This window comes from Myotis brandtii, unplaced genomic scaffold (assembly GCF_000412655.1).
Source record: "Myotis brandtii unplaced genomic scaffold, ASM41265v1 scaffold112, whole genome shotgun sequence".
Classification (NCBI taxonomy): domain Eukaryota; kingdom Metazoa; phylum Chordata; class Mammalia; order Chiroptera; family Vespertilionidae; genus Myotis; species Myotis brandtii.
Window position 1 is genome coordinate 3,214,348 of NW_005353838.1, and position 13,159 is coordinate 3,227,506.

Here is a 13,159-nt window from a genome sequence, read left to right on the forward strand (position 1 = left end):
GGCCCCCCCCCCCCCCCAGTGCACGAATTTCGTGCACCGGGCCCCTAGTATAACTATAATTCACTGGATGCTTACTCTGTAAGTAAACCAACTTACAATCAATGACTCTAAAAGGTAAGTAGTAGTACCCCAATTCCACAGAAGAGGAAATCAAGTCTCCAAAGGATAGAACAACTTGCCCAAGATTATTCAGTGGCCCGCCAGCTATACTAAATTCAGATCTGACTCCAAAACCATGCAAGTTTGCAACACAAACCCGTTTACACTTCCAAAAACCGCCCTCAAGCACAGGGACTTTGGGAAGCTCACTGTACACAATGCTGCCACAGCTAAAAATGTTTTATGTGCTTTTGAAATTATCTTCTTGGCCTTTGACTTATTCCTTAAAATAGTCTATCATCTCAGGTGGATTGATTTGGAAAAACAGCAGCCAGATATCACTCTGAGGCAAATAATAGAAATAAGTTGAATGACAAAATTGGACAATATATTTGGTCAAGGGCTCATACACTGACTATTCCAAATAGAAATTTTGGAAATGTTTTCAGATACAGCATGTATTTTCATATGAAGTGTATGTTTTCCAAGGAGGACTACATTGAAGGATATTCATCTGAATGTTTTGGTTCTAATAGATGGTTTCTTTTTTTTAAAAATCAACCTAATTATAGTCTTTCTCCTTCAGCCAGGTGGGATCTGACTTAAAGTGCCAAGAGTGGCGGTTTAGGAGCGATTTGAGATCCGTCACTTAACACAAAGAGTTTTTGAGTGAAATGTCATTCTCTGAATGACTGTTCACTAATATTAAGCTTTCTATAATTATAATCTAATTTTTCATATTTCTTTTAATTGATATACAAGCAAATACTTATATTTTTTTTCTTAAATAGTGACCAGAGTCACCAAATCCAATTTGCCTGTGTCAAACCTAATGCAAACCAAAGGACAGGTGTCTTACATGTACAACAGGGCAGAGGGGGAAAATGGCTCTGACAATACTTAGGCATGTCATTATCTTCTTCTGGTTTTCTCAACTGTAATATTAGAGGGTTGAATTACAAGATTCCTCCCAGTAGAATGAAGATAGTTATTTTGGTTTGGTTTGTTTCCCGCTATCACCCCAGGATCTAGACAGTATCTGGCACATTACAGTGACAATAAATATCTGTTAAATTAATCTCTAAGTTCCCCACAGAGTCAATTTCAGAAGATTTAACTCTCTAGGTAACCATTCATATATGTGAGGATACCACCCAAATCTCATGAGGTCCCCCATTATTAACTTCATAGCTTTGAGAAAACCTTTCTTCCAAGGCCAGTACCTAACAGCGTCTATTGCTGTGGGGCTTACCATGGGGCTGCCTGAGGGAGTGGAAAACAATTACTCCAAAGGGCCTCAGGGAAGACTGGTAGTACACTTGTGGGTTGGTCTCAGTGAACTTGTTTGCCTTCATTACAGCCATCTTTGTCCAATCTGTAAAGAATACACTATCTTCAAACAAGCTTATTCCAAAGGGATGAGGAATGCGTGAGCCTCCATGAAGCACGGTCTTCCTGTTACAAAAGATATATAGCATACAATTTTTTGTTTGTTTTGCTTTGTTTTGATTAAAAGTCAAATTAGTTAAAGCTAATGCATAAAAGGCTAAATAATTTCTTGTTGCATATATAGAATTTATAGATAAAATAGATATATTTCCATCTACATTTGATAGAAGGATTGTCATGTCTCTTGGAAAAGACCCTTGAAACTTAAATTCCAGGCCCAATCCTAACTTGTTGTAGATTTTTTTTGAGAAATTACCATTATTTTCACACTTGCTCTTCATTCTTTTAAGGTTGCCCCACATAGAAAAGGGTTAAGATGTGACATGTCATTTTGAAATCCATAGGTGAAAGAGTGTAACAGGGATCAGATGGTAGAGGATGCCTTCTACATTGACTTCACACTGGACCACTGACCATTCCTCAGCAATTAGGGTGCAGGTCAGTGAGTTTGAGAGTTCAACCCACAGCAAACACACAGACCTATTCTTGGTGTCAATCTAGTGCTGGGGTGGGCAACCTTTCTTCTGCCAGGGGCCATTTGGATATATTTATAACATCATTCGAGGGCCATACAAAATTATCAACTTAAAAATTAGCCTGCTATGTTTAGTCAAATATTAATTAACTCACCCCTAGAGCCTTGGCAGGGCAGACCAAATGATTTCTCGAGCCTCATACGGCCCGAAGGCCTGATGTTCCCCACCACTGCTCTGGTGAGAGCAAAAAACAGTGCTATACCACTCTAAGGCTCTGCTAGATGAAACTCTCAATTGATCATACAGCATGTCCAGAGTTATTTAAATGGGGAGAAAACAGAAGTGAAAGGTGCCAAACAGTGCCTGCTAGGACAACATCCACACGAATGATAATTCAGTTAGGCCATATTTTAAAAAGTGAGGTGGAATATAACCCAAGGAAAAACTCATTCTTTTTTTTTTTTTTTCCTTTTGGCACAATAAGACAAAGGAAAATCTGAGCAGCCCCTGAAAACTGAAAAGCACAATAGAACTCTAAGAAAAGACTTGAAGATAATAACACTGGAAATACTATAAGAGAGAAAAAAAAGAAGAAGAAAACTAAGGTGGCAAGTTAGCACACACTTTGAAACATTCAATAACGACATGGTACATTAAGATTGGAGAATGGTTTTCTTTTTCAGTTAGCAAATTCCAGAACCCTGAATGCCACCTGCTGGCAAAGCAAGAGGCAATGACTTTATGACTTCAGCTGTACTCGTGAGCTTTATTATCTCTTTGATGTTTCCTCACAGGCAGCAAATTACTCACATCTTTCTGAAACTCTATTAATTTTTATCTTTCATGTTTTAGTTTAACCTTAGCATAAAAATATTTGGATTATATAATATAATGGTGTGAAAAAGAAAAAATAGGGCATTTTTCAACTGCTCATATATGACTTATCAGGTTAACGAATATTTTTTCATTCAATTAATTCATACTCTCACTATAGGAAAACAGTTTCAATGATAAAAAGTCATAGCCTTAATGTCCAATCACTTGATTTAACCATGTAGAGAGTGTTCTAAGCATATATAATCCACTGGCAAACTGTGATACCATCCTTACGAAAGAGATAAAGGAGAAAACAAAACTATAATATGCCTTTCATTGAGAAGGCAATAAATCCAGTCATTTTGAAAATTTTAACTGGTCAATTTATTGGCTGAATGCACAAAGTAATTTATCTTGTCAATTTTAAGACCAATTTTTGAAAATACCAAAAGGAAAGGATCTAAAATAGTTAAAAATTTAAATAATATATAGTTAGCTCTAATCAGACTAATAAGATGAAGAAAAATATATGCCATATTCTATGTTCAAATATTTTGTTTATGTAAGTATCTTTGAAATATATCAAGTAAAAATACGAGTCAGAATTTCTCTTTGAAATTTGAAATATATATATAAGGGCAGAGTAAAATCCAATTAATTTCCACCAGAAAATGTTAAATAAATAATAAAGCATTTATTTATTGGGGGGATATTAGAAAGCTTAAAGACAAAGTTGTCTTTAAAAATAAACCATAAGTGACCCAGAGTATAATGTTCCTGTATATAAATGAACTCAGGAGTTAATGAAAACAATGTGCTTTATCTAAGAGTGAAAGAGGGGTTGGGAGGAGAAATCAAAGAACAATGTTCTAGGTAATATTTAATGACTGTGCTATGGAACTCAAAAGAAGTTAAAACTCAGAGCAGGTCACCATGCGAATGTCAACACAAAGGTCATTCAAAGGTCATGTCAACCAAAACCAATATTTTAATTATGCTCCTTTGGTATCCCTTTCCATAAATTTTATGTACTTTCCCTAAACTCATAAAGTTATAAAAAGTACTTCTTACCTTTGAGTTCCATCATAAGTTACAGTCTCAATGTAATCAAACCGGGAGTCAACCCAGTAAACACGCTTTAATACCAAATCCAGAGTTATCCCAGCAGGCCATCCCAGCTTTGTTTTAACCAAATCTTTACGGTTAGTGCCATCCATGAAAGCCCTTTCCACCGTAGGTCCACCAGAAAAGCTGTCCAAATCTGAGAAAAATAAATATCTATAAAAAGAAAAACAAAAGATGAAAAGAAAGAGTCAGTTACTTTACAAGCTTATCTGAAATATTTGTTTATTTTTGTTTAGATCAATGGAAATTTCCTCCAGCTGATTAGAGAACTGGGGGTATAAAATAACAGAGAAATTAAAAAGCATTAAAAATCAGAAACTAAGAAGGCCAATCAGGAGAGGCAACAATTCCAAATAACAACTACTAAAATGCACTAACATGGTAGCCTAAAAATTCATATCCACCCTCCTAACTTTCTCCCCTGTCCCCTGGCTTTTTCACTTCTATTTTTTACATCCAAGAAAGCTTACAAATATATTTTAAAATGGCTATCAAGCCATTTTCCTCCTCCATTCCGATTCTAAGGCTTAGTCTATAAAACATATCCATTTTCAAGGAAGAACAGCAGGTATCAGGAAGTAGGAATGAATAATCACCATTCACCAACACTGTAGTAGCCTCAAGTTTATTCAAGGTTCCTAAGACAGCTGAGAAAACCTAAGAGAAAGCTACGTTTTCCATAACTGTTCTCAAATGTGGAGATCAGTGATATTTGGATGTATACCTAGAGAAAAGTAAGCATTATCGGTCTTACTGAATTGATCCACACTAAACTTGTACTGCATTATTAACATTGACATCCCAACCCCAGTCTGTAAGAAAAGAAAAAAAAAAACACCTATAAAAGGGGGATAGTTTGGATCTTATTTCCCCAATTTAAAAAACTTTACAGCCAATTCATGCTAGAGTGATCATCTTAATAATAGTGAAACAACAGTAATATTTAGTTGTAACAATATTATTAGGTTGAGTCAGAACAGAGTCCAATCTCTCAGCCAAGCGAATATGGCAAACATTAAGAATAAAATTCATACACCTAAAACATCACATTTTTAGTATTCCATATGTTTTAGGATTACATATCCTCAAATAAGGTTCTATTTAGCCAACTCCTTTACAGCTTCTATGAACAGAAATACAAAGTAAACATGGGTTCTAGAGCACAGAGCCTAAAAAGAACTCAGAATTAACCTTCAATTAGTCCAATGGATGTCTTATGTATAGGGAAAGAGATAAAACTCCAAAAATACTGGAATCAGTACGTCTTCAGATCACTTACCCAACAGTTGGGTCCAGGGCAATTCCTCTAGGATGCCCCAAGTTTTCCGTTATAAGAATAACCCTGTGGCTTCCATCCAAATTGGCCATATCTATACGGTTAACCTTGGTCTCCACCATATAAAGTTTATTATTAATCCAGTCCACAGCCAGATTCTCGGGATCATCAATGGAAACATTAATAATTTCTTCGGTGTCTAAATCATGAATATTAGCTGAAAAAACCTGAAAGAAAAACCCAGGTTATTATACTTCTTAAAATTTTTATACAACTTAATTGAATTAGAATTTTAATTATGGTACAAAGAAATGTAAGAGAGAGAAATAAAATTCCATGTCACTCTAAAATTTATGTTTTAAAAATCGCCACCACATTACTCAAAGTTGAAGTTAAATCCATCACACTTTCCAAATAAGTCAGAATAATGAAAATTTGGCTGTTAGTCAAAATACTGTCAATATTTGTTACCCAACCCTCGATTATGATTCCATTTAGAAGATGAAGGTAAAATCTGATTTTTATCACACAGGAAAGCAGAGTACTTTTTACATTTTAAATGATCAAGTTTCAAAAATTACTACCAAATATCTATCCAGTTTTGAAAGAATGTCTACTATTTCTTTTAATTAGGCTTTTGGACTCCATTTCGAATAAAATTAAAAGTTGCTCAAGGCTAATCCATATAATAGACTGCTTTGTTTAATGGGTCCCATGTAATAGTATAGCATGAAAAAAGGTGCTGATTAACATAAAATATCTCAAGGGCCCTTTTTGTTAGAAAACAAAGAAACTTTTCCCTCTTCTCCCCCCAAAGTAAAAAGCTATCAACACTTTGTGCTTGGGGTTCTATCAGCTCCCAAGTATGCTCCTGAAATTTCTATTTACCGTATCTAACACCGTGTCAGTCCAAAAGATTCTTTGTAGGTGATAGTGAAAATCCACACCCACAGCCACTCCACGATGTTGAGATTCTACCAGGACCTCAAAGGATCTTCCATGAATATCACCAATTAGCAAATCTCGACCATTGGAGAAGATAACAGAGGCCTCACCAGCTAAATGTGAAAAAGGAAGGCATTATCACTCCTTCAAATGAACAATGATTACGTAACTTATAACTGGTATGCTTTTCAGCTTTTTCAAATATGTCCTATGTATTTCTTATTGTAAAATAAACCTCTGAGGCAGGCATATAGGTGTCATTCTACCCATTTTACAGATGGGCAAACTGAGGAACAGATTCTTAATGAAGTGTCCAAAGTCACAATAAATTAGGAACAGAGGCTGCCAAGAATTCAAGTGTCCTGACTACTAGTCCAATTCACTTTCAATTCAACTGAGGGGAATATGTCAGATTTTTTCAAGAATCCTAGATGAAATAAGCACTTTATCCCAGGTGTAATTTTAGATTGCGTAAAACACACAATTACTGGGAAATCACATGGCAATGAATGATCTAAATCTGCTATATTTATATACTCACAAACATGAAATTCATAGTGACAAAAAATGCTTTGGGAGAGTAATCTTTTTTAACAGATTTTCCCCAGGGCTTTTCTCTACTATAACCTAGTAGTACTCTTATATTGATTCCAACAAAACACCCAGAAAAAAGGCATTTTCACAAACTGTAATCCAAATTTAGCAAGTCCATTTTGAACCATCCCTAAATCTTGCATAACAAAATTATTTCTATATATACTTGTCACCTACATTTGTGGTAGGTAAACTAATTAAAATAATGGATGCTCCAGTAGGTCAAATGTAGGCATAAAATTTAGTCCACGCTTAAATGTGGTGGATGACATAATAGTCCAAGCCCAAAGTGAACAAGCAACCAATAAAAAAACTATTAATGATCATTAATTCACAAATTAGTCCCTAATCATTCATGTTGAGCCATTCTTCCAGCAGCAGGCACCACTCTTGATTTGTGATGATTAATCCTGCCATCTGCATAAATGCAGTTATTTCTTTTGTCATCTGCTCTGGGAGCAGGATATTAGTCACAAGTATAGTGTTCAGAGATACAAGTGTCCTTCTTTTACTCACTGGAAGTATTGGCTTTGCAATGCCGCTCATGCTCCAAGATATAGCCTTCTGCACAGTGGCACTGGTGATGGCCTACTCGGTCTTCACACATTTGGTCACAAACTCCCCATACCTGGCAATCATCAAAATCTGCCATGTGGGAAATAAACATTTGCAATTATGTTTACCAACATTTCTTGATCACCCTCTGAAAAAAAATTTGGACAAGCTGTAATGGAATATGGTGATGAGTCTGTCTAAATATACACCCTCTGAAAGTAGCACAGAATCTAGACATACAATAAAAAATAGGAATTCAGAACAGGCATCTGTAGGGTGGGGAAAATGACGGAAGCTGATTCCAGCATGTCATAAATGCAAGAAGTTTCATCAAAATGTTGATGGAACCTTGAGGATTGCCTGCTGGAAATGGCTAAGGGCATTTCCCCAAACCCAAAAAGGATGCATAAATGATTGCTTGCTGCCAGACAGCTGAGGGTTATTTTAATCTACATGTTATTGCCTCCTACTGGCCAAACACCTGAACTGCCGAAGGCAGTTGCTCCAATCTGACAATGGATTCTATATACTAAACCTTGCCTTTGATATGTATATCTACCTTGCTTTAGGACAGTTTGTGTTAATAAAAAGCAAGGGGTCCAGAGAGACAGCAGAACTTGGTTCCTACAGCCAAGCTCCTCTGGCCCCCCAAAATGCCTTCCAAAATTATGTTTCGTCTCTAGACTCTTTAATAATTTACAAAGCAGCCCTTCTCTGGATTCCTGAACCCTTCTAGATGCTGGACAAGACCCCCAGCAGGAAAACCCAAGAGCATTTAAATAAGTTTTTTTAAATTTACATGAAGACAACTTTACAGAAGATGCACAACACTGCCTGGATTCCTAGCCCTGTGGTATTGCATTTCACTTATTAATGTTGCTTTATAAAATATCTGAATATTGATGTAAATGCTTTCCTGTAAAACTGTCCTTTATTATATGGTAACTAAAATGACCTGCAACATTTTAAGTGCTCAATGGCCACTTATGATTAGTGGTTACCATACTGGAGAGCACAGATATGGAACATCTCCATCACTGCAGAAAGTTCTATTGGATAGTGCTACTTCAAAAATGTAAGACCTGCCTTATATGCAGCCCCTCAATAAGACACAAATCTGTGACAGCAATAAACTATTTGGAAAGGTCTCTTTACCCAGGTTTCTTCTAATGTCAAAAATCGTCCTGGCTACTGTGGTTCAGTGGTTGAGGGTCAACATATGAACCAGGAAGTCAAGGTTCGATTCCCTGTCAGGGCACATGCCTGGGTTGCATCCCCATTAGAGGGTGTGCAGGAGGCAGCTGATCAAAGATTTTTCTCTCATCATTGATGTTTCTATATGTCTCTCCCTCTCCCTTCCTCTCTGAAATCAATGAACCTTTCTTTAAATCATAACCAAAATGAAATTAAAATTATTTTGACATGAAAAGTACTTCTCTTCAGCTTTTCATTAACTTATTACTCATTCGTTTAATCACTATTTATTGAAAGTACATTACATGATAAAGCTCTATTCAATGCCATCGTAGTCCCACTGTGTAAAACAGTGATTCAAACCCTGGCTGGGTAGCTCAGGTGGTTGGAGTGCCATCCTATACAGCAAAAGGTTGCATGTTCTATCCCCAGTCAGAGAGCATATGGGGTACAACAGATCGATGTTTCTATTTCTATTTCTCCCTTTCTCTCTCTCTCTCTCTCTCTCTCTCTCTCTCTCTTCATTCCTCTCTCACTAAAATCAACAAAAAACATATCCTCAGGTGAGGATTTTTTTTAAAAAGAAGATAAACCCTTTTAAAAAAGTGACTCAATATAATTGACCTATAAACAATACAATATAGAGGAGATAACAACACATACTATAAAGAGTCTTTCTTAAATTTAAACTATAAATCTTAAGGGGTACAGAAATTATCCTATCTTTGGTAGACTGCTGCCAAATATTTCATTTGGCATCCACTCTTCACCCTCCTTCACCCCACCCTCTTCCCTGGAAGGATGACCTCCACAGCCTATTTCCACAGGGTTCCCGTGCCATGTAAATTAGAATTCCTAACACTACCATAACCTCAAGTCTAGAATTGTCTAGATTTCTGGATCTGATTATATCTACAGCAAATGTCAGAGTTTTGAATTGGATTCTACCACACCTGCTGGATGGCCCACCATCTCGTGACTCCTTAACAAGAAAGCTCAAGAACGTCATGGGAATAAGCTAATGGTCCTCGTTTTCTCAAACATAACAACATGGGCCAGAATATTTTTCTTTCCAAGGATTGTAACTAATTAAAAAAAATTGATCCAATTTGAACATGACAAGATAAAAGGACATATGACTAAATTAAAAAGCCTTCATTCATCTATCTCTTCTGTGCCCTCCCCTCAGCCCTGAGAAAACAGCACCTGAGGCTTCGCCTCAGTAGGAATGAAAGTACAGGACATTCGCCCTCAAACTTCCAGAGTGTCATGACCTCATTTGGAATGCAAGACGGATGAGACTATGCTTAAGGGTCTGAAGTCACCCTGGAGCAGGGAAAGAAAACCAAAAGTAGAAAAGACATAACTAGGATTCTGTGGGTGCAAATACCCCTCCTATCATGTGGGCTATCCGTACTTTAAAAGTTAGAATGTGTGTATAAATCCCTGTCACTTTTAATGACTGAACAAAACTATATTCTCCATTTGGAGAAAAATAAAGGCTAATTAATATCCATAGTCAATTACACTTAAAGGCAAGAAAGTAGACTTAAGTATTTTTTTTTTAATCCTCACCTGAGGATATTTTTCCATTGATTTTTAGAGAGAGTGGAAGAGAGAGGGAAAGACAGAGAGAAACATCGATGTGAGTGAAACACACCGATAGGTTGCCTCCTACATGTGCCCTGACCAGAGCCCGGATCAAGGAGGAGGCTGCTACAACCACAGTGCATGCCCTTGGCCAGAATTGAACCCGGGACCCTTTGGTCTGCAGGCCAACGTTCTATTCACTGAGCCAAACCAGTGAGGGCTAGACTTAAGTATTTTCATGAGCATAGGAAAGGCATTGGAAACTATATAAAACACTAACATTGCTTTACAATACCCACCTCCCACCCTGTTACTTTTCTTTCCTTTTTACTCTTTGTCCCTTCCAACTAACAAATACTGGTTTGAAAATAATTCAAAAATCCCTTTTTAGCTTAGACCCCCTTGGACATGCTCTGATTCTTTTGGCTGTGTGAAATCCCACCATGCTGAATGGCCTTTCTGCCCTAACTCTGCACCACAATGTCATTCTGTCAACAAATAGCATGTCCTGTCAATCAGAAACAATAATCCTGTAACTGCCTCAGCACACTGCCAGGTCAAGACTACCAGCAGCAGATGAATGGTGGAAAGATACGAGATTCCGTGTCAGGATTATTCAATTTTATTTTTGATCATGACTGAGGCATTCACTGGGGAGCCATGTCTAAGATGAGAAATGTTGCATAGGTTTTCAACACCTGATGCCTCTGTAATGAGTCAGACACACAGAGGATGACAGCCATACAGAGAGTATTTGTCGAATTAAAATGCTTGAAAGAGCAACCCAGAAAGATTTGAAGATGGTGGCACAGGTAAATGCCTGTACTCACCGCCTCCCACAACTACATCAAAATTACAGCTAAAATATAGAACAACCATCATCCAGAACCACTGGAAAGCTGGATGAATGGAAGTCCTACATCTAGAGAAGTAAAGAAGAAAGCACACTGAGACTGATAGGAGGTGGGGAGGCATGGAATGGGCTGGTCCAGCACCCACATGTGCCGCTTTTTTAATCAGGAGGGAGGTCATCTCTTCGGAGGCCGCCCAGAGAAGCAAGGGCTCCCAGCCCCACACCAGACCTCAGCCTAGGATCCCAGACCTGGGAAAAGAAGTGCCTATGGGCAGTAAGAACTACAGGCTGTAAAAACCAGTGAGGATTGGGGCTCAGTGACACAGAGGCTGCTGGAGACCCAGCTGTTTCCCTTAAAAGGCCAGCACTACAAACTGAACTTATAAGGTCCTGCTTCCTCTGAGCTCCAGCACCACGGCGAGGCTCCAAGGAGACACATAAAAGGAGGAAGTGGATTATTGGGTCAGTAACTCGGGGGCAGCTTTCTCCCAGACAGAGGTGCTCACAGGAATCATTGTTCCTATGCTGGAACCTACCAGGTCGCAGGGCTGACTGACAGTCATTTCTGTTTACTCCACTCTGATGATTCCCTAAGACCCCACCTCATCCATTTAAAATCCCACCCAAGCTGTGTGCAGTGGCTTTTGCATATGCATGGCCTGTCCTTGCTCAGGTTAAAATCTGTCAAACAAGCTGCAGCTAGGTCAGGGAACCCCAAACCTATCAATAAAAGGCCCAAGACCTGGCACCAGCACCGGCCTGCCTTGCTTCATAGCTGGGCCTCATCTGGGCACTTCCAAATCCAATACAAAGAGGAGGAATCTGCAGATCTCTCTGTAGCTCCTGCTGGGTGGCCCCAGGCAGTGGCTGATTTTGCACCTCCCTGGAGACCCAAGAGCCAGTGTACCCAGTGGTCAGTATCAGACCATACCAGATTACAACTCTACACAACCATAAGCAACACACTCAAGGGGCAGACTCAGCGAGCACCAAAGCCCCACTGAAGCAAGTCTGGCTCCAGAGGGGTGTCTCCTACACAGCAGCTCTCCCACTGTAGTCACAGCTGATCCTCACAGTCAATTGGCCTGAAGGTCAATTCCTCCCAGAAACACCAATAGCAATCAAGTCTCAACTACAACAAGACTGTGCTCACAGCCCACAAAGGAGTGCACCTAGAGTTCCCAACTCAGGTGACTGGGAAGGCTGAGCCACTGGGTCCTATAGAACACCTACTACACAAGGCCACTCTACCAACTCAATGAGATATAGCAGTTCTACCCAATACACAGAAACAAACACAGGGAAGCAGTCAAAATGCGGAGACAAAGAAACATGTCACAAATGAAAGAAATGGAAGAAAGCAAACTACTGGATATAGAGTTCAAAACCATGGTTATAAAGTTACTCAAGAATCTACTAGAAACCTCCAAAAAAATGGAAAAGGACCAGTCAGAAATTAAGCATACACTGACTGAAATAAAGAATAATATACAGGGATTCAACAGTAGAGTAGAGGATTCTGAGAATCAAATCAACAATTTGGAATATGAGGAAGCAAAAAACACCCAACCAGAAGAGCAAAAAGAAAAAAGAATAAAATAATCTGAAGATGGTGTAAGGAGCCTCTGGGGTAACTTCAAGCGTACCAACATCCGAATTATAGGGGCGACAGAAAAAGAGAGAGAGCAAGATATTAAAAACCTATTTGAAGAAATAATGACAGAAAACTTCCCCTACCTAGTGAAAGAAATAGACTTACAAGTCCAGGGAACACAGAGAGTCCCAAACAAGAGGAATCCAAAGAGGACCACACTGAGATACATCATAATTAAGGCAAAAGACAAAGAAAGAATCTTAAAAGCAACAAGAAAAAAAACAACAGTTACCTACAAGAGAATGTCCATACAATTGTCAGCTTGTATTGAAAAAAGAAGTAAAAGAAGATCAAAAATATAAACAACAAAATGGCAACAAATACATACCTATCAACAATTGAATCTAAAAATCAAAATAAACAAATAAGAATCTGGGGGAAACCAAGATGGCGGCATAGGTTAACGCCGGAGTTTGCTGCCTCGAACAACCACTTCAAAAATACAACTAAAAGACGGAACGGACATCATCCAGAACCACAGGAAGGCTGGCTGAGTGGAAGTTCTACAACTAGGAGGAAAGAGGAAACCATAC

General features: G+C 38.3%; 1 protein-coding gene across 1 annotated transcript in view; it reads right to left on the reverse strand.

Annotated features, from left to right (window-relative positions):
• LRP2 (low density lipoprotein receptor-related protein 2) overlaps positions 1 to 13,159 on the reverse strand; it is a 177,863-nt gene that overhangs the window by 117,666 nt on the left and 47,038 nt on the right. The window contains exons 12-16 of the mRNA XM_005857721.2: positions 7,297 to 7,425; positions 6,130 to 6,299; positions 5,245 to 5,468; positions 3,912 to 4,118; positions 1,352 to 1,554 (exon numbers count right to left, since the gene is read on the reverse strand). Of these exons, the coding sequence (XP_005857783.1) occupies positions 1,352 to 1,554; positions 3,912 to 4,118; positions 5,245 to 5,468; positions 6,130 to 6,299; positions 7,297 to 7,425 (933 nt within the window). The remainder of the gene's footprint in view (positions 1 to 1,351; positions 1,555 to 3,911; positions 4,119 to 5,244; positions 5,469 to 6,129; positions 6,300 to 7,296; positions 7,426 to 13,159) is intronic.